At 31.6% G+C, this 20561-nt stretch overlaps 1 protein-coding gene and 1 long non-coding RNA gene across 9 annotated transcripts; one reads left to right on the top strand and one right to left on the bottom strand.

Moving 5' to 3' along the window:
- Positions 1–387: 387 nt before the first annotated feature.
- Positions 388–20133, bottom strand: LOC121116378 (queuine tRNA-ribosyltransferase accessory subunit 2). 7 transcript variants are annotated; one of them, XR_011779574.1, is made up of 4 exons: positions 18712–18938; positions 18049–18416; positions 17351–17979; positions 388–2284 (listed from the first exon to the last, which is right to left on the bottom strand). XR_011779574.1 is itself a non-coding variant. In XM_071887546.1 (4 exons), exons 1-4 carry the CDS (start codon positions 20131–20133, stop codon positions 13697–13699), a joined length of 996 nt encoding a protein of 331 aa, XP_071743647.1. In that variant the 3' UTR covers positions 13013–13696. The 7 variants fall into 7 exon arrangements, 4 of the variants coding, with proteins under 4 accessions (XP_071743647.1, XP_040566565.1, XP_071743646.1 ...); XR_011779575.1 differs by lacking the exons at positions 388–2284; positions 18712–18938 and adding exons at positions 13013–13756; positions 19994–20133; XR_005863836.2 differs by lacking the exon at positions 388–2284 and adding an exon at positions 13013–13756.
- LOC139905102 (uncharacterized) lies at positions 15701–16839 on the top strand. Of its 2 annotated transcripts, XR_011779577.1 has the most exons (3): positions 15701–15832; positions 15889–16467; positions 16657–16839. It is a non-coding gene; the product is annotated as an uncharacterized lncRNA (long non-coding RNA). The 2 variants fall into 2 exon arrangements; XR_011779576.1 differs by lacking the exon at positions 15701–15832 and having other exon boundaries at positions 15839–16467.
- Positions 20134–20561: the final 428 nt, after the last annotated feature.

The raw sequence follows: 20561 nt of genomic DNA on the forward strand, positions 1-20561 counted from the left end.
AAATAAAAATTTAGCAGAACTTGGACTTTCTTTTATATGACCTTCAAAAATGTACTTTGTAAACTTCAAATGTTATATAACTATTGTTTTAAGCATGAAGAGGCTTTAATGTTAACGACATTGGCGAGTTTTTTTTATTACATTGAAAATAAATTTAAAAAAATAATGAAAAAGTTATTTTTGATGTAGGATGAATTTTTTTTCCAGAGTGCTTAAAAGATCCTCTTACATCTGAAAATTTGGGCTAACATTTAATTTGCTCATTTTCATGAATTAATTTTATATTATTAATACTTATAACAGCACTCATTACAATCTCACAAGAGTTCAAACATATCAATTCAAACATACTTTGTAAATATTTATAAGTTTGGGAAGAAAGACGACTTTCATAGGTAGGATGCCTTTTATTACACCGTTCTACGTTCATGATTACGATTATTTCAAGCACAAAATAGATCAAATAATTACTACAATTAATTAATGCTGAAACTAACCTAAAATATATGTATACAATTACAAAATAATATACAATAACAATATCAGTCAAGTTGATGTTTCAACTGCTATTTCAAATCTAATGCTACAACATTAAACAAGTATTTAGTTACGTAGATCATCATAAATAAGTAAGGGTGCTGAGAAAGGAAATTCAAATTTGAACAAGAGTAGTGACTCATGTTACGTCTTGATTTTCAAGGCTTACATACATAGAAACAGAAATATATATATGATACATGTTATTTTTGTTGGCGGTTATGCATTACGAGGCAGACGTTTTTTTGAATATACACTATACAGTTTGTGTGAAAAATTCAACTCCCAGATTGAATAGGTATGTCCTTGGCTTGAAGAACAAGTTTGAACTATTCAACGTTTACTCCAATCATTGGATTTTTACATCAGCTGAGTTAATTGAATTGTTTCAAGGATTGACCGGATCAAAAGGAAAAAATTAACTCCTAACATAGAGACAATTTGATGTACAAGAATATCTAATAGCCAATAGGACACCCTCTATGTAAACGATCAAAACCTGACATAATCTCAAATTTAAAACACTAGAATGGGGTAAAATTCAAATTACTCCGAGGCAGACCTGGAACCCCATGACAGGAGACTATATCTGAAGCGGGTTTTCATAAATTTTTAATAATTTATGGCACACAGGAATTTCTTGAGAAAAACTCCAAAAAAAATTATTTTTTTATTTTTTAAAGTTGCAAAAATAATAGTATTTTTTAAATGCAAAATTAAAATTTCTGTAAAATCATTTCAAAAATCTATAGCAACTCAAAAAAAATCCACCTGTTCAGAAAAAAAAAATTAATAAAAACATTTTGAATATTAAATTTTTTTTATAAAATTCAAAAAATCCACAACTCTTTACAAAACATTCGAAAAATTAAATTTCAAATATGAAAAATTTCAAAAATCTATAGCAATTCAGCAAAAATTAAGTTTTTGGACAAAAAATTCAAAAATCCACAGCTATTCAAAAAAAAAAATTAATGAATGTTTGAATTTTTTTTCCAAAGAAAGTATTAATTGAAATATTTTTTTTTATCAAAATTAGTTATTATTTAGCTAGCTCAAAGATTAATATGAAAATTAAAGAATTGTCAAAAGGGATATAAAACATTTTAAGAAAAAAAAACATATGGTAGCTAGTCTTCTGTATTTTCCTTGTTGCCAAGGGTTAATTATTATTTTCAGAATAGTAATGAAGTATTATATAGATTGAATTGATAATCCTATCAATGCCAGAGTATTAAATTACTGGAATTATAAACGAAGCTCTATGATTGATAAAAATTAATATAAAGTTTCAAATCCTATGTTATACCATTGAATACGTATATTCAGCTATTTTAAGTCATGAAAGTGTCGACTATTGAAATTTTTTGACAAGAGCTGAAAGGAAAACACACTGCATAAGTGTGCATTTTATATATCGAGCTGTTTTATATGGAACATACCTTATTTAAAAATAAATTATATATTAATTTTTAAATAATCTATACTGTACAATGTACAATCTAAAAAAATTGAATATTCCTTTCTCCAACAATTATTGTAAATTATTATAAATTCAAAGGTAGTAAATATAACCATGATCAAGTGATGATGTATGAATCCCGTTCGATCAAGTCCTATATGTTAAGGAAATATCAGAATATGACGCAAAAGTCGTTCTAAACAACAATTTTTGATAAATGATGTCATCAAAAATATCGTCAGTGATGTCATCATCAATCAGTTTCCACCATCAAGGATCCAATGTCTATAAAAATAATAAAAACTTATTATATACGTTAGTTATGCACAAATTAAGAATAATAACACGCTTATTCTATAGCATGAAAGGGTTCTAGGACACTTTGGCGAATGCCATTTTTCCGAACGGACACAAGGTAAAGCAGTGATTTACCGGATGATTCATTGAAATGTGAACACTTACTGGTTCAATAATTAATGAAGGTTAGGTTAAGTTAAGTTGAAATTAATTAGTATTTCGATTTATTAAAGCATTAACAATTTGTTTCAAAACAGAAGAAACCTGATCTTTTCCTGAGCAAATTTCCATTCGGAAATCAGTTAGGCGTCTTCAGGACCACCGTCTACGCATTCAGCAAGTCCCAAACGTTTTAAAGGAAAAAAAACTTTGAGAAAAAAGCCCAAACTGGATCCGGAAGAGTTAAAGAAAGCATCCCAGACCAATCCCCTCAAGTCAATGAAAGCCCATGAAAGAGATCTTGGGGTTTTACACCACACTGTTCAGAGAGCTATCAAAAAAGTAGGTAGACAGAACTTTTTAATGGTGGAGAGGCCACTGTTGACTCCAACAATAAAAGAAACCCATTTCCTCAGTTGCAAGACTATTTTGAGTTATTTTCACTCTTTTTTTAACACTTTTGGCCTCCTATAGCACAGATGCCAACTCCCTCGACTACACTTTTTGTGTGCATATCATACAAACCCCGAGGTCCTCAAATCAACTGTTAGCCAGCACTGGATCCCCATGCCAGAAGACTATATCTGAAGCGGGTACCAGGACTTCTATTTATAGTATTAATTTTGTTGAAATTCTATTGTTAATTAATCAATTATATGTTGTTAAAGTGTAAAATTCAAAGCATTCAGATTTTAATGGACCACTTGGTCTTGTGCGATAGTCATGAGTTTTGTTACAAGGTTTCTAAGAGCAGATCGAGGTACCTGTTGAAGTATTTTCATAATGAAATGAATCAATTAATTGTTTCATTTCTGACCACTTATTGATTGCAATTTGTGGCTAATAATTAGCATTTTATAATTTAAAATTGAAATAACATGAATTGGAATCATAATTACATAGTATTAGAGCATGAATCATCATAAAATTTAATATGATTTTTTTCGGCAATATGTCCGTTCAGTAAAGTGGTCATTCATCAAAGTGTCTGCGCACGGCATGAGAGATAATAAAAGTTTTAATACCTAATTAAATAGGTAAACTCAGGTACTTTATAATAATATTATTACGTATGGTATCATGCTGTAGGAGCTTTCAAATATGGGATTTTTTCAAGGATGGTACCGATTTGAAGTCCCTTATTAAGGACATATAAGTATCATATGCATAGATATGAATTAATACCCTTGTTTTATAATTTTGAAGGGAGAAAAGGAGAACCTTCTACTCCTTAAAATAGCATTAATGCAGAGAAAATATTATAATTATCGTGCGGGGACAACTGCCCGTGGTAGATTGCCCTCAGGAAAATTGCCAGTTTGGAAAATTGCCGGAGGGAAATATGAGTGACAACATAGCAATTGTTCGAACTCTTGGACTCAGTGAGATGTTCATTCACAAGTTTAAGAGAGAATTAGGAGTAATATAGGAGGAGAGGGGGAGAGGTTAAAATCCTACGCTACTCTCAGGCCAATCCGAGGGCGGAAGGTATTCAATCATATTTTAAGAAAAACCAGCTATTCATTTCCCCTTCCTTATTAATCCTCTTGATCCATTTCTTAGAAGATTGAATTTATAAAATTGCAAGGAAATTGTATTACAATAATATTACTCACACTTGAATGTACCCCTTGGAGGGGGATGGAACAAACAAATATGTTATACATTTGTCATATATAATATTAATCGAATTTATAATGTTTAATACTTCATCATGAAGTTTGAACAAAATAAGGGCAATTTTCTCCATGGCAATCTTCCACGGGGAATTCTTTCCAGGGCCGATATCCTAGTACTTAAAATTATATTTCAATTCATAATTATTTATTTCATTATTCATTTTTAAATTAATTTACGAGAAAAATAAGGAGGAATTTTTCTTTTAGAGGGAGATGTTAACAGCCGAACGAATTTGAAATAATGAACAAAAAAGACCATATGTATTACCCGGTTTTTTTGTTTTTTAATCACTATACTTAGTTTTTTCTTTACACACATCCCCTCTTTACATATATATATGTAACAAATTCAATGATATATTCATTTTAATATTGGAGTGGCTAGACAGACCCTTCCAAGTATTCACGTTAGGACTTGAAAGTATGTAGCTTTTAAAACACTCTGTTAGTATAGGTACATTAAATATGTGCATACATACTTCAAAATTCTAATGAAATTAAAACAAATAAAAGCATACTAGGTAGTTACGGATACGAGTACTTTTCTCTGTAAATAAATACAGTATACATATAAACCTAGAAGGATTGCTACTAAGGTATATATCAACATACATAACTTTTCGATATTATTGAATACAGCAGTATTTGCTGCAAAATAGAGCTTACCCACCTTTAAATTTGTACATTTCTATTAGTGTTGGGTTTCGGTCTGGAAATCCTAGACCGGTCTGAGATTACTATATTTTTTGTTGGACGGAATTAGTTCGGTCCAACAAAAAGCTTGGTCTGGACCTGTCTCATATAAAATTCGGTCTAGATCAGTCCAAAGGAAAAATTATGTTTAGTTTGGTATCAAAAAAACGGTCTAGACTGATTTTACAGATAAATTCCTTACAACATGACATTTTATTTATTTTCAAGTGCAATGACGTCATACGAAGTTGAAACAGAGATAGCTCGGATTGATTTTGATCCCGTTGCCTCTTAAATAAATACAGTATTTTTTCTAGAACATGTCGTCTACTTTTGAGTTTTTTTTGAAAAAATCAATGACAGTTGATTTAGGAAAAAAAGTGGTCTCTGATCTGGACCAAAAAATAGGTACAAATCGGTCTAGAAAAGATCACTTAATACCGAACCGAAAAAAAAAAATCGGTATTAAATTCTTTGTATTTGTGTGTCCACATTAAGAATGAATTGTATATATATGTACATACTTTCAAGTAGTAATTAAAGGAAGGGTAGTTATTAGTGATATTACGGATCGAGAATCCCTAAACTTTAGTGTTGGATCCGTCTAAAAAGGCTGCATTTCCATCATTTTGGTTCTAATACAATTTGTCAGTTCTAGGACTGGACCAACTATAACATAACCTCTTTAAAAAAGACAAGATCCCTGAAGTTTAATATAGGAAGTGTGTAGCAAGAACTTATTATTATAGGGTCTAGATGTCATTTTTTTTTTTTTTTTTTAAATATTATTCATTCCTTGCTGGGAGTTAAAAAAATAAAAAGATATCTAGTACTGAAGGACTGACGTATTGGTCTGTAGGACTGTTGAATGGTAAAAAAAATTGTACCAGGAAAAAAAGACTGAAGGGGAGAAGGAGAAAATTCTATTAAATTGAGAGGACTGTCAAAATACGTAACAAAACTGGTTCTTGCAAAATAAACGGGTTCGCCAACCGTTAGTTTGTACTGAATAGCAAAAAAGAAGGAGGTGTTATCATTCATCTAGTGGAAGAATGGACAACTGGTGGTCTGGGGTCCACACACGGTCATTACCCTACCTCTATGCGGCTCGCAAATAGATCAATAATAATTTATAATAAATAAAACAAAAAACTAAAGAAAAAATGTGGCCATTTGGCCATTCAATGATAGTGCTCAAAAAAAATTTGTCGTCTTCATCATGGAAGTTACACATCCCTGATTTAGTGTGTGTCTCATTCCTCCACACACCAACTTAAACACGCTCTACCCAGTAGAAACCCCTAGCGTTCTAGAGAAAGATAACAAAATACAGTGATATATTGTCTGGCCATAGCTAGTTTTCTAACATAGGACTGTTAAAAACTAGAAAACCTGGTAGAAGAAGGATCTGCACTAACCAATCACTTTTTCAGTATCCCTTTTCTGAGCGTTTAATACAGGTTTGACTGTACTTAATTGGCAAATATTTTAACCACCCCTCAGAGTATGTGACCTGTTTTTTTCAATTCCTGCTCGTCGCTGGTATTACTAAAGTTGTAAGAGAAGAATTCTCGCCAATTGTTTCGTTTAAATTGATTTAAAAATGCCTATTAAAATAATTAAATATGTATAATTTTAATATTAGCCTTTTACTTATGTTATTTTAAACGTAACTTTATAGCAGTGTACTCATTTTCTTCCTGAAAATCATATAATAGTCAACTGATATTAACTAGGGCCTTAGTTCAGGTGTACCAATTTCATTGATGAAAATTGTTTGTATTTTGGGCATGTTAAAAAAAAAGAATCCGAAAATTAACATGACAATTCGATGAATGTTTTGAAGGAAATCAGCTACATTCAGCTGTGACAAGGGAAGGGTGGATAAATAATTAAAAAAGGACATTGGGAAAAATTACTCCGATGTTGATCCTCAATTTTACTCTGAATCCAACAAGGACTTACAATTATATCTCCGCAACAAGTCGTCAATGTTAATCTCCATCTTTTATGAAGCACACACGAATGTTAAATCAGGTTTTGAATATAATTGAATTTATATTTATAATCGATGAACCAGATACGTTAGATGATGATCAGATAAGAAACGAAGATTGTTAAAAGAAGGATCCGTTACATTGCTAGTGGATGTATGTACAGAGAACAAACACTGTGTGTTTGTAGAAATGCACGAATATGTATAATATCTACATACATACATTTGTCGTCATATTTGGAGAAATTTAAAATATGGCACCTTGGAGACCTCCAAAACCATGTATTTCTAATAACATTTTTTTTGTGAGTTATATTTATATTTACATACACATTTAAAGTCATATAGATCATTTATTTTAGTTTAATACAGTGTCCCGAGAAGCAAGGAAGTAGAAGGGGTTGTTACTTCTATACATATACGAGCATCTACCTACATATATACATACATAATGTAAAAATTATATCTCCTAAAATGCATTTTAAATAAGCATAAATCCATGTTTACTTATATTATATACCTACAATCTATTTATATACTAAGTATATATGTACTTGCATTGAACAGAGTAAGTGTTGAAGCACTCTGCACCTATCATAGAAAGATATGTAACCAAATATTATATAGTATGTGCCAAAGCTATAAACCAAGTACCGAAACGAAAGCCATCATGTAACCTCCAGGAGTAGTGATTGGACAATTCCAAAAAAACCTTCTGATGCAGATTCTAATACTTTAATAATTTAAATAATACTTTTTAAAAAAATACAATTTTGCTGTGAATTTTTGATTATTAAAATTGATAAATAAATCGCCCTCCTTTATTTAATGTAGATAATATTTACATTAAATTAAGGAAGGTGATTCCTCTGCCCGGCGAACTTTTTCTAAGGCGAATTTTACAGATGAATATCTTTAAAAGATGAAAAGAGTGAATTGGACACCTGACACATCGGTTTAACCCTTTCAGACCCACAATGAATTGAAAGATAATTATAATCAATTCTTTATCTTTTTTATAATATACGAAGTAATTTTTTGATAACTTCAGTAGGTTTTCCAAAATTTAATAGGGCATTCGTATCCCTTTGGGTGAGAAATCCTGAACTGGCGAACAAAAAAGGCAAAATTTTTTGGATTTTTGAGCTTTTAACTGATATTAAAATAATACCAAATTTGAAAAAAAAAGAAGTAGAAGATGGTGCTGTTTTTAGGTGATAGATTTGGCTATGAATTACCTCTACACAATAAATACTTCCTTATATTTATATATCTATTTTTCCACGGAACTTTTTCGAATATATGCAACCTCTTACCATCCTCGTGCAATATGTATTTTCTCAATTTTATCAATCTTCTTTAATCGTCGTTTTGAAGAAACGTTTTGAAGGGCGTCCGTAGTATTATATTTTTAAGGGGGCTTTAGTTTTTTGGAATTTTTGGGGGAAAAAATCCCAAAATTACAATTTTTTGGAAAAAATTGAAAAATTAAATTTCATAGAAATAAAATTTCTATAAAAATTTAATTTTAAATAATAAATTTTTTGCAAAAAAATTTCAAACATGGAATTTTTTGGAAAAAAGGTTAAAAAAACCAACTTTTAATAAAAAATTAGAAATTTTGGAAAAAAAAAGCAAACCTTAAATTTAAAATATATTTTTTTTTGTAAAAAATTTTCAATTTTTCAGAGAAAAATTTCAAAAATCCACAGCCATTTACAGAAAATAAAATTTTTAGGAAAAAAATTTGAAAAATTAAATTAAATTTCCGATACTAAATTTTATGAAAAAAAATTCAAATATTACATTTCCTAGTAAAAAGCAAAATTCCTTAATTTGGAGGGGGTCCTCCAGCCCACTCACTACGACACCCTTAAGACTTTATTGCCTTCATTAATTTTGACTTAATTCCTTAATATTTTATCCAACACCACGTTGTTAAAAACCAGATATTTCGACATAATTGGGGATAACTAATTACGACATAAACAATCAGACATCCGTCACTAAATCCCAGGTCCTCAATTAACAAATGCTCAGTCAATGCATAATTATTAAATTTGAAGATTTAAAATAATGTATTTTTTAAGAACTAATTAACTGTCTAATATCAAAGTGAAGATTATATCTAAATTTCAATTAATTTTTATAGTTCAAAAAGCACACTTTAGCTAATCTAATTTAGTTGATAAAAGTTAGTTGAGTTATATGAATTCCAGTGATGTAAGAGTAGTTTTTATCCCTAGGGTCATGTTGTGTGTTTAGAGTGTTATACAACTCTTAAATACACCAAAGATTAGCTAGTTCCTCACTTACAATTTATTATTTTGTAATATCGTTCGAATAGGGTTACAAAATGTAAAAAAAACTATTATTGAGAATGAATCAAATAAGAATTAAGAATGGTTAAGACTAAAGGACTCTAGGCAAATTCTAATTGGCTTAAAATTAGAAACTGCTATATGTTCCTCCGGGCACGCAGCCATTTTGAACAAGCTGTCTCCCACTAATGAAAAGAGAAGAGTAAGGGCGACTACGTCACAACAATAAATCTATATTACAGGTTGGTGTTAGGAACATAGTCTTCCTTGTTTTTAGATTGAATTGTTTATTTTTCCTTTAACCCCTCTTTCCATAGAGTCCTTAAGTTAAGACTAGCTAATAATATATATATTTTTTTCCCTTAAAGCATAAATAATTTTTTTTTTCTTAGTACATATTACTTAATACGGGATCCCGAAATTTAAAAACTTGTGTCCCGGGATTCAGCTCATAGAACCAATAGACTGGTTCCTAAATTTGATCATTGTTCGAAATGTTGGGGGATATACTCCTTCCTAAAAAATGAAAAAAATATAAAGTTTTAACTGTATTGTTTTATTTTGTGGATTAACACATCGCCATTTAAGTGTTTAAATTTAGTCATTCTAGAAAAAATAGGAATGGTGTCTATAAATGGTCAATATAACTCAAATTTGAGCGGTGTATAAAAATATCAATTTTAGGGTAATAAAGGATTTTAAAAAATTTGCATTAGTTTAAATATTTTTATACTGCGTATAGACCATACTTATTCTTCCTTTCTAAAGCAATTTTTAAAGTGGTCAAGCCATCATCAAGACAAAGCCTGAGGACACACATATTGGATGATAAGTCAGAACCTCCGGGAGCTCGGATTGGAAGTTCTTATGCATCCACCCCACAGTCTGGAGCTGGTTCAAAGAGACTGCCACCTGTTTCTTTCCATGGCCAACGCGCGTGTACAAATTGAGGCCTGTAATAATTGGCTGTCCAATTTTTTTTGCCAATGGGGATAAAGGCTTCAACGAAAAGGGCACTATGAAGTTGGATTCTCGTTGGCAATAAGTTATCGAATAGAACAGGGCATACTTGGCTTAAATAGGATGATTGTAACACTTCTTATAAAATATTGAATTAAAGCCAAATATACGAAGTTACTTTTTGCCCAACCTATAAACGTATATGTATACATAAATATGATGCTTGAAAGACTAGTTAATTAATAAATGTCAATCATATTAAAAAATAACAAATTAAGAAATTTATTTTTTTATTACTATTTCTCAAAAGGGACTTACCAAAAATGTCAATCCAATTTGTATGAATTTATAGACATTATACCAATACAAGGTTGGGCCATCATGAAATCGGGCTTGCTAGAATTTTCAATAGCATGTATTGTACGGACGGCTGGGCAAGACAGGCATATTTTGACAAAACACGCAACTACTTATAGCCTTTGACGTGACTATTGCTAGAATTTTCAATTTAATGCATCGTACCGACTGGTTGGCAAAAAGACAGTTTTTGACAAAACATGCAACCACTATGACGTCATTACTAAAAGCGTCGTGGAATTCGAACATCAGTCGTAAACGCGTTATGGTATAACCTTGTATTTCTATTAACCTTGATCCTAATTTAAACTATTTAAACTTCTCATATTTCCCATGACCATAAGCCTACCACTCTAATCTTTTCTTTTTTTTAAGTGTACATAAACAAAGATTTTGTTTGATATTTTTAGTATATTATATTGATATCAGAACCGGTACAAAACTATGGGGATCGTGGTAGCAAGAATTAATAATGAAGTCCGAGGATTGCAGCTAACTTATAATTTAATATTATTGCATAGGTAAAGAATGGGATGGTATTTAATTTTGTTATTTTCATTTATTGTTTGTTCGTTATTTATTATTGTAAATAGGTTTAAAGCATGAATAAAAAGCATGATGAGGAAATGTAAGTATATGTACAGAGTTTTGTTTATGTAAAAAAATACAAGCATAGGATAGGTACCTTTCGAACATTTAATCCATTTGCTTTAATAAAAGAAAGGTTGTTTTTGCAATAGGTTTAATGTACTTACATATATATATATATACGTACTAAAAAAGTTGCTTTAGAATATTCATTATGTGTATGGGTATGTAGGTAATATGTGGAACGTCAACATGAAACTAATCCTGAACAAAAATTAAGAAAAGGAGAAATGTACAATTTATTCCTTTATACCGGGTGGTACATTGAAATCTGAGCACAAACTAATTCAATAATGGATTAAAGTTGAGTGATTGAAATTAATTCATATTTTGATATATTAAAGAATAAACAATTAGTTACAAAACAAGACAAACTTGAGCTCTCTGGCTAACGTGCAAGTCGACAAAATGACACTTGAACATGATCTACAAATTTCCATTCGCACAGTCCAATCAGTTGGGCGTCTCCAGGAATAACGTCTACGCCGTCAGCAATTCAGAAACGTTGGAGAGGAATAAGAACTCTGTGACAGAAAAAGCCAAACTGGACCTGGAGGAGTTAAAGAAAACAGACCAGGCCAATCCCCTCAAGTTTATGAGGGCACAGCAAGAGATCATGGCATTTCACAAAAACTCACAAGAGAGCTATGAAAAAAGTCTTTGGAAAAAGCCTTGTGAAAGTACAGGGTGTCCACGATAAATTGGAACTACTTTAAACTTCATCCTGATCCATAATGAGATATTTGGGCTTAAATCATACTAATATAAAAGGTCGCATGAACAAACAATAATCATCATGGAACAAGCAAGGAGAGACGCCATCCTCGAATTGGCTCGAGCGGGAAACAAGCCCTCTGCTATCTAAAAGCTTCTTAACTACCCCCAAGACCACGGTGTACCGGGTCTTCAATGCCTGGGAGGTTCAGGGAAAGGTCTGCCGCAAGGCCCACAACATGAGAAGTGACCGAATCCGCACTCTCCACTTCCTTGAAGGCCTCCGGAAGTCCATCAAGGCTTCGCCGAGGACTTCCTTTTCCAGGTTGGCCAAGAACCGTGGAGTGAGCAAGCAGCTGGTCTCCAAGGCTATGAATGAGGACCTCGGGTACAGGGCATACCGAATGGCTAAACAACACATCCTCACGGCATCCATGAAGGCCACCAGGCTCACCAACGGTAAGCGTCTCCTCAATGACCTGAAGAGCCATAGAGGAAGAATCATCTTCTTCTCCGACGAGAAGAGCTGGACTGTCGACAGAAGCTACAACGTCCAGAATGACAGGTGGCTTGCCAAGGAGAGAGAAGAGGTCCCTGCGGTCTTCACCACAAAGTTCCCGGCCTCCGTGATGACCCTGGGTGTCATCTGCAGCACCAGTGAGGTGATGCCTCCTTTCTTCTCAATCCCAAGGAAAGGGTTAACGCGATAAGGTACTGCAAAGTCATGGAGGAGTTTGTCATCTCCTGGATGAAGGATACGGCCGCTGGGAGGGAGTTCATATTCCAAAAAGACTCAGCGCCCGCACACATCTCCATAACTACTCCATATATATAAATAATATTGATTTTTTTCAGGATGAACAGCATTGAACCATGACACTGAACAACATATAGGTTTTTAATCGGGAGGTCTAAAATGTTTCAAAAGATCTACCTTGGGTCTGATAACAAGATTCAGGACCATGTCATGTTTTAAACAGGTCAATGAAGTGGATAGGTGAGCACAGCTATGACTTCATTGGGAAGAAAATATGGCAATAAATGATAAATTCATTATAATTCATATTTTTTATTTTTTACTTAAAAGCGAATATATTTTAATTTTTTGTTCAAGTACATTATATCCTAGCTGAAGTTATAGAATAGACCTTAGATTTTAATTTTTTTTAAATTGCTTTTAAAAAAAAAGTTTTGTTTTTGATTGATTTTGGGTCAATTCAATTTTTAATAGACGAATTAAGGAATACAATAAAATAAGCTAGTTGTGTTGCGTGAATATATATTAAATTAATATTCCAGAGAAAAAAATTCAATCAATAGGGCACGAGCAAGCTAAAAAATATACATTACCCATCAGGGGTGTGAATCGTTGTGGCTTGGTATAATATCAGGCTGGATTTCTAAAGGCCGCTAGTATCATTTAAGATTACGTCAACTGTTGTCTGACTCCACTGTATTTTAATAATCTTTACAAATTGCAATATTGCGGTATTTGTAAGTTGTAAGATAGTTATTCATTATTATTATAATTTATACCAATGAATTCTTAGATAAGGAAGGGAAGACTCTCGCAACCATTCCAAACAAGTCTACCAAGTGGGATTCATTTTCACTTCACGGAGGAAATTTGACTATACTGTTTAAGTATAAGTTCATCCGAGGAATAGGGAAACTTTGTATTGCACCTGGATTCCTTAGTGGCTACAGGCTAATTAAGTCTGGGAAGAAGGATCATCCCCCGCCAAAAGACGTTTCCATATTTTTCCAAAGGATAAGGAATGACAAAGTCTTTGGATCAAAGCTCTATCTTTTAATAATTAGCCATTAGGAGCCTTCAAAATATTCTGCTACACCAACACAGTTTCCAAACATGCTATTTTTCCAAGCCAGCAAAAATAGTGAGGAGCAAAGCATCTCTCTCTTCGACTCGGATCTAAAAAGAAAATACATGAATAAAATAGATGTATTCGAAATGGCCGATATTATTTCTTCGATATCAAAACTAAATTTAAAACTGGACAGAGGTAGCTTACCCAATGGATTTTAGGAGCTCTTTGACTCCATTGATCAGGCATAGATAAAATATTTTGAATATGAAGCATTTATAATCTTGCTTTAAGCCCCATGCATCTAAATTATTTTTTCAAATTAGTATATATTATTACTTAAAAACTCATGAAGAGTTCAATTTTTTCCCTCAAAATATTATTGTAATCCGTATTCAACCCAACCTAACCAGCTTATTGTATGATAATTCCTTAATAACTATTACAAACTATATTGACCAATCAAAATCGACCTTTTTTGAAGGCAATTTTTTTAATATTAAGATGTAAGGTCTATTCTATAACTTCAGTTAGGATATAAAGCACTTGATTAAAAAATACAAAAGATATTCGCTTCTAAGTTAGGTTTTGCTCTATTTTTTAGTGGTTGTCTCCGTTTTTTATTAATTTTAATAAAGATAAAGTATTAAATGATTCTTTTTTTAAATGCTGAATGTTTGCATCAACTTGTTATTTACTTTGATTTTCATCTATATAGTTATTTCATGTCGAAATATGGCACTGAGTCGTAGTAGTCGATATTTATATTTATGAATTTTTGGTACTGCAAATACTCAAGAGTAATTTCTTCACCAAACGTCCCACAATGATGGATACGGCCAAGCAGGAAGTGGAAAGATACCGGACTCTGAAGGTCTGAAAATGATTTTGGCCTACAGGAGGGTCAAAAATGTATTTCAAAGATGCAATGTCGTGTCCTTCCCAGAAGAGCCAGCAGCAAGCGTTTGTTCTCCAAGGCCTAAGAGATCCTATGGAGGACCAGGAAAGAGATGATTATGAAAAATGAGGAATTGATTTATTCTAATGTCTTGTATACCAATAAGTTAAAATTTGCAAATTTTACTCTCGTCACCATCACTAAGGATGAAGGAAGACTAATATATGCAATGAACCTTGTTAATAAGTCCTATATGTGTAGTAAAATTATAGGATAATTTTTAAATTGATTGAATTTATAGCTTAGAAATGTCTAATTTCATGATTAAAAACTATTGTTCCTCTCTTAATGTGCAATAAAATAAGAAACTCAAGACACAGTGATCCTGAAGAAAATAGAATTACTGTCGTATGTATCTTAAATTCATATTTTCTCATATATAGATGTTGTTTTAATGAATACATATACTTGTTCTAAGACCATAATCTCTAATAATATATGAAGATATTTCACTTTGTTCCTTGGCTGGTCTCCAAATCATTCCAAATATCAAAGATTTATTTTTTGAAGGTTTCCCCTGAGCAAGAAAGAGGTTCTGTGATTTCAATCTCTGTGCTTCATCCCTTTTCATTATTTTCCAGGCCCAGCTCGCCTACTAAACGAAAACACCTTCAAATCCATTAAAACTTTCCATACAAAAATCTTCATGATCAAGAACAATAATAACATATTAATTTTTAACTTTTTTTTTTTTCTTCTAACTTTTTACTTAAGCTTTTACGAATCTTTAAGTCGATATATCATAATATTAATGATACAAAAATATTAATATATATGAACATAATTAGATTGATAAGTACCAAGATAATTTAAACCAACCTAAAGATAGGTAAACAAGAAATGGATTGTCATATAAATGTGTATATAACCAAATTATCCCTTTATTTTCATTTATGATAATAATTTACCTAAAATACCTATTAACTTTGTACTCCAATACATAGTGACATTTCACAGGTGTATATAAAGAGTTTGACTCTTCTTCATTTGTATGCTATTTTAAAGCTCAAAGACGTCAAGCCAGCCAAGATTTTCTTTTTTTTAAAGTAATGTAAAGATAAAATAGATCACCTGTCTGAGTCATAGTTGCTTTATTTATAGAAAAAAAAATACCATAAGCCATATAACAAATAATTTACTTTGTATATTCAAGAAAAACCTGCTTCTACCAGTCCATGATGAAGGAAGGTATATACATACATATGTAAGTAAGTATTCACAGCTGGTAAGTACTCTACCCAAATAGTTGCTTGTGACATAATAAATGTATACGTATTAAAGGATTTTGCAAGATTCCTGACTCTTATAGTTGTAGACCCAACTATTAAAAATAATTATAACCTACATGGATATATTCAAATCAAACAAAGGAGTTAATAAAATCAGTTTCCGTGGCTACTCCTATCGGAAAAATACAACAAATATATCTACACAATGTTGGAGATGCGATATAAAAACCTGCCCAGGAACTGCTACAACAGACATTAATTACACATTAGATGGAGTCATTCCTGTAGAAAAGAGACATCATAATCATCCACCTGATCTTGCTCGGACCGAGCTCCTTGTAGCAATTGATAAAATGGTAGAATCAGCTGTCACCGTCCAAGATCCTCCTAGACAAATGATTAGTAATCTTGCTTCAAATTTGACGCATGAGGCTCAGTGTATTGCACCTAAAAGAAAATCACTCACAACTAAAATTCAAAGGAAAAGGAAACGACGAAAATCAAGTGATAATCCTCTTGCCATTACCATTGACGGCTTCCCGATTCCTGAGAAATTTCAAACTTTCATACTCGCCAATCAAGGTTTTCACTTTTTACTTCAGCATGAAATTGGAAATTTTTGAATGAAAAGGTATACATTTAGTTTACAAGTATGAATGGCCAGAATGCTTAATCCACTTCAACTACTTGTTAATTAATTCATATATCTATATGAATACAATTATACTTGATTCATAATTAATTAGCTCAATAATATGTTTATAGCTGATAATAATATATTGTAGAAGAAGATTAAAATATGTCCTTCATTTTAAATTAGGTCATAGAAAAGGCATCGTACACATGTAAGAATTCAATTCATGGCTCCAGACTTCCAGACATGCAAAGTGACCAATGGAAAGCTGAATCCCAAGATATATTATTTGCTCATAATTTATCAAATGAAAAATTCAAAAAACTATTATAATGGCATTAGTATGAGAAATAAAAATTTCCTTTGAAAGACGTTATTAGCAATAGAATAATACCAATCCAAAGTGAACCTTTTAGCCTTTATATGATAATTAAAGGTTTGTGAGTCCAATATTTACAAAAATATATTATTAATAATATCACCATGAAGTTGTGTAAAGATTATGTTAATTCCCGCTTGCACCAAAATACCAAAAGGTATATCATCCACTTAATCTGAATGGGAATCAAGTATAATAGGGCCAATGTAATTTAATAAAACTATACAAAAATATATATAGTTTGTGAATTAAAATTTTTGATTAAATGCTTAATTCATAAGTTTTCAAGTAGTAAAAATTTTACAAATTTTTGATAAAATGCTTAATTCATAAGTTTTCAAGTAGTAAAAATTTTACAAATTTTTGATTAAATGCTTAATTCATAAGTTTTCAAGTAGTAAAAATACTAAGTGTAAGTATATTTATAGAAATGAACAGATTATAGAACCCAATACAGCCGGATATCACATAGAGAAAAACTTCGAAAATATAATACTTTACCTATTATAAGTAGAAAAGTAAAATTTCACGAGTAAACGGGATTATACAATTGTATTCATCACTAGAATAATATCTTTCCTACTCAAAGGAATATTGTTTCATTCTCATTTTATAATCCTGGAATCGATTCTCTTGGATACTTCTTCTTATTGCTTTAAAAAATGTCCTAAAATGATGCAAATTATGCATCATTAGAATTACCTTGGCCAGCAATTCATTAGTCATGAGAAGATGATGCACATAGGCCTGGGTGTGATGCTCACACACATAGCAAGAGCAGCCCGAAGAAACAGGTTCAAAAGAATTCTTGTACATTTCGTCATTGAGATCCACTATAGCTTGTTTCGAAACGTTGTGTCCATTTGGATCAAACGTAAGAACTTGCCCTTTCTCCGTCATTAAATGAGGAAATGAAGATTCAAACATATCAATCCCATTTTCTACAAGATTTAAAATCTTCCATGGATCAAAGGCTCCGACTATGAATCGCGGCTTGTTTTGTGGAAGTTTATTTAAGCTAGTTCTTATAAGAGGCACTATCTCATCAAGGGCTACATTTTTAGCTGATGTTAAGCCTCCAGTGTGGAATCCTTCAAGAACATATCCACTTATTTGATTTTGATCCAATTCTGAAAAAGAAAAAAATAATAGGGTTTCAAACGAATACATCTAATACAAATGTTTTAGATTTTATGTACCTAAAACGGACTCATTATAGTCTTTTCGAACATTTGAGTCATATCCACCACCAAGTGGAACTAATAACGGAGGTAATTGGCCATCATAGGACACAATCTGTTTAAGAAATTTAAGTGACTTAGACATTGATTTAAGGAGTCGTTTTTTCGTAGTATCTTTGGGAGTTTCTGAGTCTGAGAGTGCAACAAATGCATGAGGCTGGCATGCTTTGATAACACGAAAGTAATCATCACAATTGACAGAATGTCGATTTCCTGTAGGAGACCAAACGGAAATTGACTCTTTGCTGAAGAATCCCAATTTTTGTTCTTCAGATCCTTCATGAAGAAGAAGGATGAAGGGGTTCTCGGGAAGACCCATAAATTCACTATAAATAAATTACATTTCAATTTTTAGTATAAAATATTTAAGTAGGATGTAATAAAAATATATGTTCTTTTATGGAAATAAGAAATGTACAATACATTTCTTAACAATGGAACAATCTTATAATACTTATCATTTGAGACGAGAAATTATATAATATATGAAAATTAATAAATAAAGCAAATAGAACAAAGACAAAATCCCGCCCTAATTATATTATTTAAAACATTAGATAAAGTTCCACTGCTTTCATATAAAATAATAGCCCAATAGACAAAATAGCATCAACCAATTACTTCATAGGTCGTTTAAATGCCTCTAAAACCTCCGGAAGAATAGCATTATAAGGAATCCCCATCGGAAAAATAGAATCCCCCATTATTTCCAGGGTTTCCCTCGTAAGATTTGGAATGCATCCACTCGGCGTTGATGTCAAAAATGCAGGAGTACACCAATCTTCTCTTCCAAGAGCCAGAGATCCCAATCGAGTACCTCCAATCTCCTTAATAAGATTGAACTTCATTTCACAGTAGAATAAAATATATGATTTAGTTTTACTCCTAATAGTAATATATTTTTTTAAATTCTGGAAGTGGACGGTCTTTAAGAAGGTAGGGCATGGGGAATAGAATGAAGAAGAACAACATTGCGTCACGAGTACGTCAGCAATTTGTTTACTACATTATGACATTACTCATTAGCAACGAAGCGAACTCTTTATAAAAATTGAGAATATTGTTTCAATTGTGTTCAGAATTATATAAATAATAAATATGCAAAACTCTTCAATTAAGTCCATTTTTGCAATCGAACATCTCAGATCAATTAAAAGTAATATTATCTTTCAAAATGAAAATGACGATAACGAATGCGGGGTTATGTGAGTGTTTGAAGTATCACTCAACCTCTTAGCTGGAATAGTTTGATTTTTTTTTTTTTTTTTTGAACCTCATCCTCCTCCCGATGTTGAATAACATCGTTTTTTGTTATGTCCCCCCTTTTTTTTGTTAAGTTATCTTTATAATCATTAAATATTTTTCGAACATTTAAGAACTTCGAGCGCATAAAGTTATTGATAAGATATAAGATAGAACATCAAAATCTAGATTTCCAAGATAATTGGAAATATATACAAACGATAATGAACTTTAGAGGCAAACGAATCATTACTATTTGTAATCAAACTTAAAATATTTTCCTTATAAATTCCATAATTAAAAGTTTATTATGCCTTTTATTCCATTGAATGTAATTTCGCTTATACAGAGACAAAAAATTGAAATTTGACAAATTCTCAAAATATACTGGCGGTTCCACAATTTGTAATCTAATTATACCATACTTCTAGACTAAAGGAGACGGCAAAAATTTGTTTAGAAAAACATGATTCCAATTGGTCGAAAAAGGCTCACAGTATTTTTTTTTCTCGAAGCATTTAACTATTTGCAATGCATAACACGATTATAATATATGCATTGAAGCCCACTTAGTAATTATTGGTTCATGAGGAATAAATACAGAGCATTTTTTTAAATTTGTAAGCAGTCAACTAAATAATAATTTAAGACATTGAGTTACCAGACTTCAGAAAGAGCAACAGATTCATCGAAAAAATATTTTTCCTCCAGTTCAGGATCGATATTTTTTCCAGATTCATTCAAATGAGAAGCATAAGTGTCATGAGGTAGAATTATACCAGATAAGTCATGACTTGTCATCCTCCTTTCTACTGGTTTAAAAAGCGGAGAGTCCAGCAGGATTTACTCCATGTATCAAAGCATTAAACTTTAGCTCATTGAACAAAAGGAAAGAACAATGTAATGGCTTTACATTCCGAGGAGCCTCCTAGAAAAAGTCAACAGAAATAAACAGAGTAAATTAGGTACAAGTTTTGACTTACATTCTGACCCCCATTAATTTCAACAACCAAAATAGGTTTTCATTTTTTGATCCCAATATGAAAAGGTTCCGTAAGTCAAAAGCATGTGTAAAAGCAGTTGAGGAATAATATTTTCCACTTCTGACTCTAATAAAGGTTTTTTTTTCCGAATAGGAGACTTTTCCTTCTTCCAATACTTTACACACACGTCTTGTGACAGCTACAAAGTTATAATCTGGAAGTCTGACTTTATATATAAAACACGTA

The sequence above is a fragment of the Lepeophtheirus salmonis genome, chromosome 4, assembly GCF_016086655.4.
Source record: "Lepeophtheirus salmonis chromosome 4, UVic_Lsal_1.4, whole genome shotgun sequence".
In the NCBI taxonomy this organism is placed as follows: domain Eukaryota; kingdom Metazoa; phylum Arthropoda; class Copepoda; order Siphonostomatoida; family Caligidae; genus Lepeophtheirus; species Lepeophtheirus salmonis.

Coding starts and splice junctions, on each gene's coding strand:
- LOC121116378 (XM_040710630.2), bottom strand. CDS start 18,938: ATGAAGTTCAATCTTATTAAGGAGATTGGAGGTACTCGATTGGGATCT. Junction 18,417..18,711: donor GCATTTAAACGACCTATGAA/GTAATTGGTTGA, acceptor ATTTATTTATAG/TGAATTTATGGGTCTTCCCG. Junction 17,980..18,048: donor CTATAATGAGTCCGTTTTAG/GTACATAAAATC, acceptor TTTCTTTTTCAG/AATTGGATCAAAATCAAATA.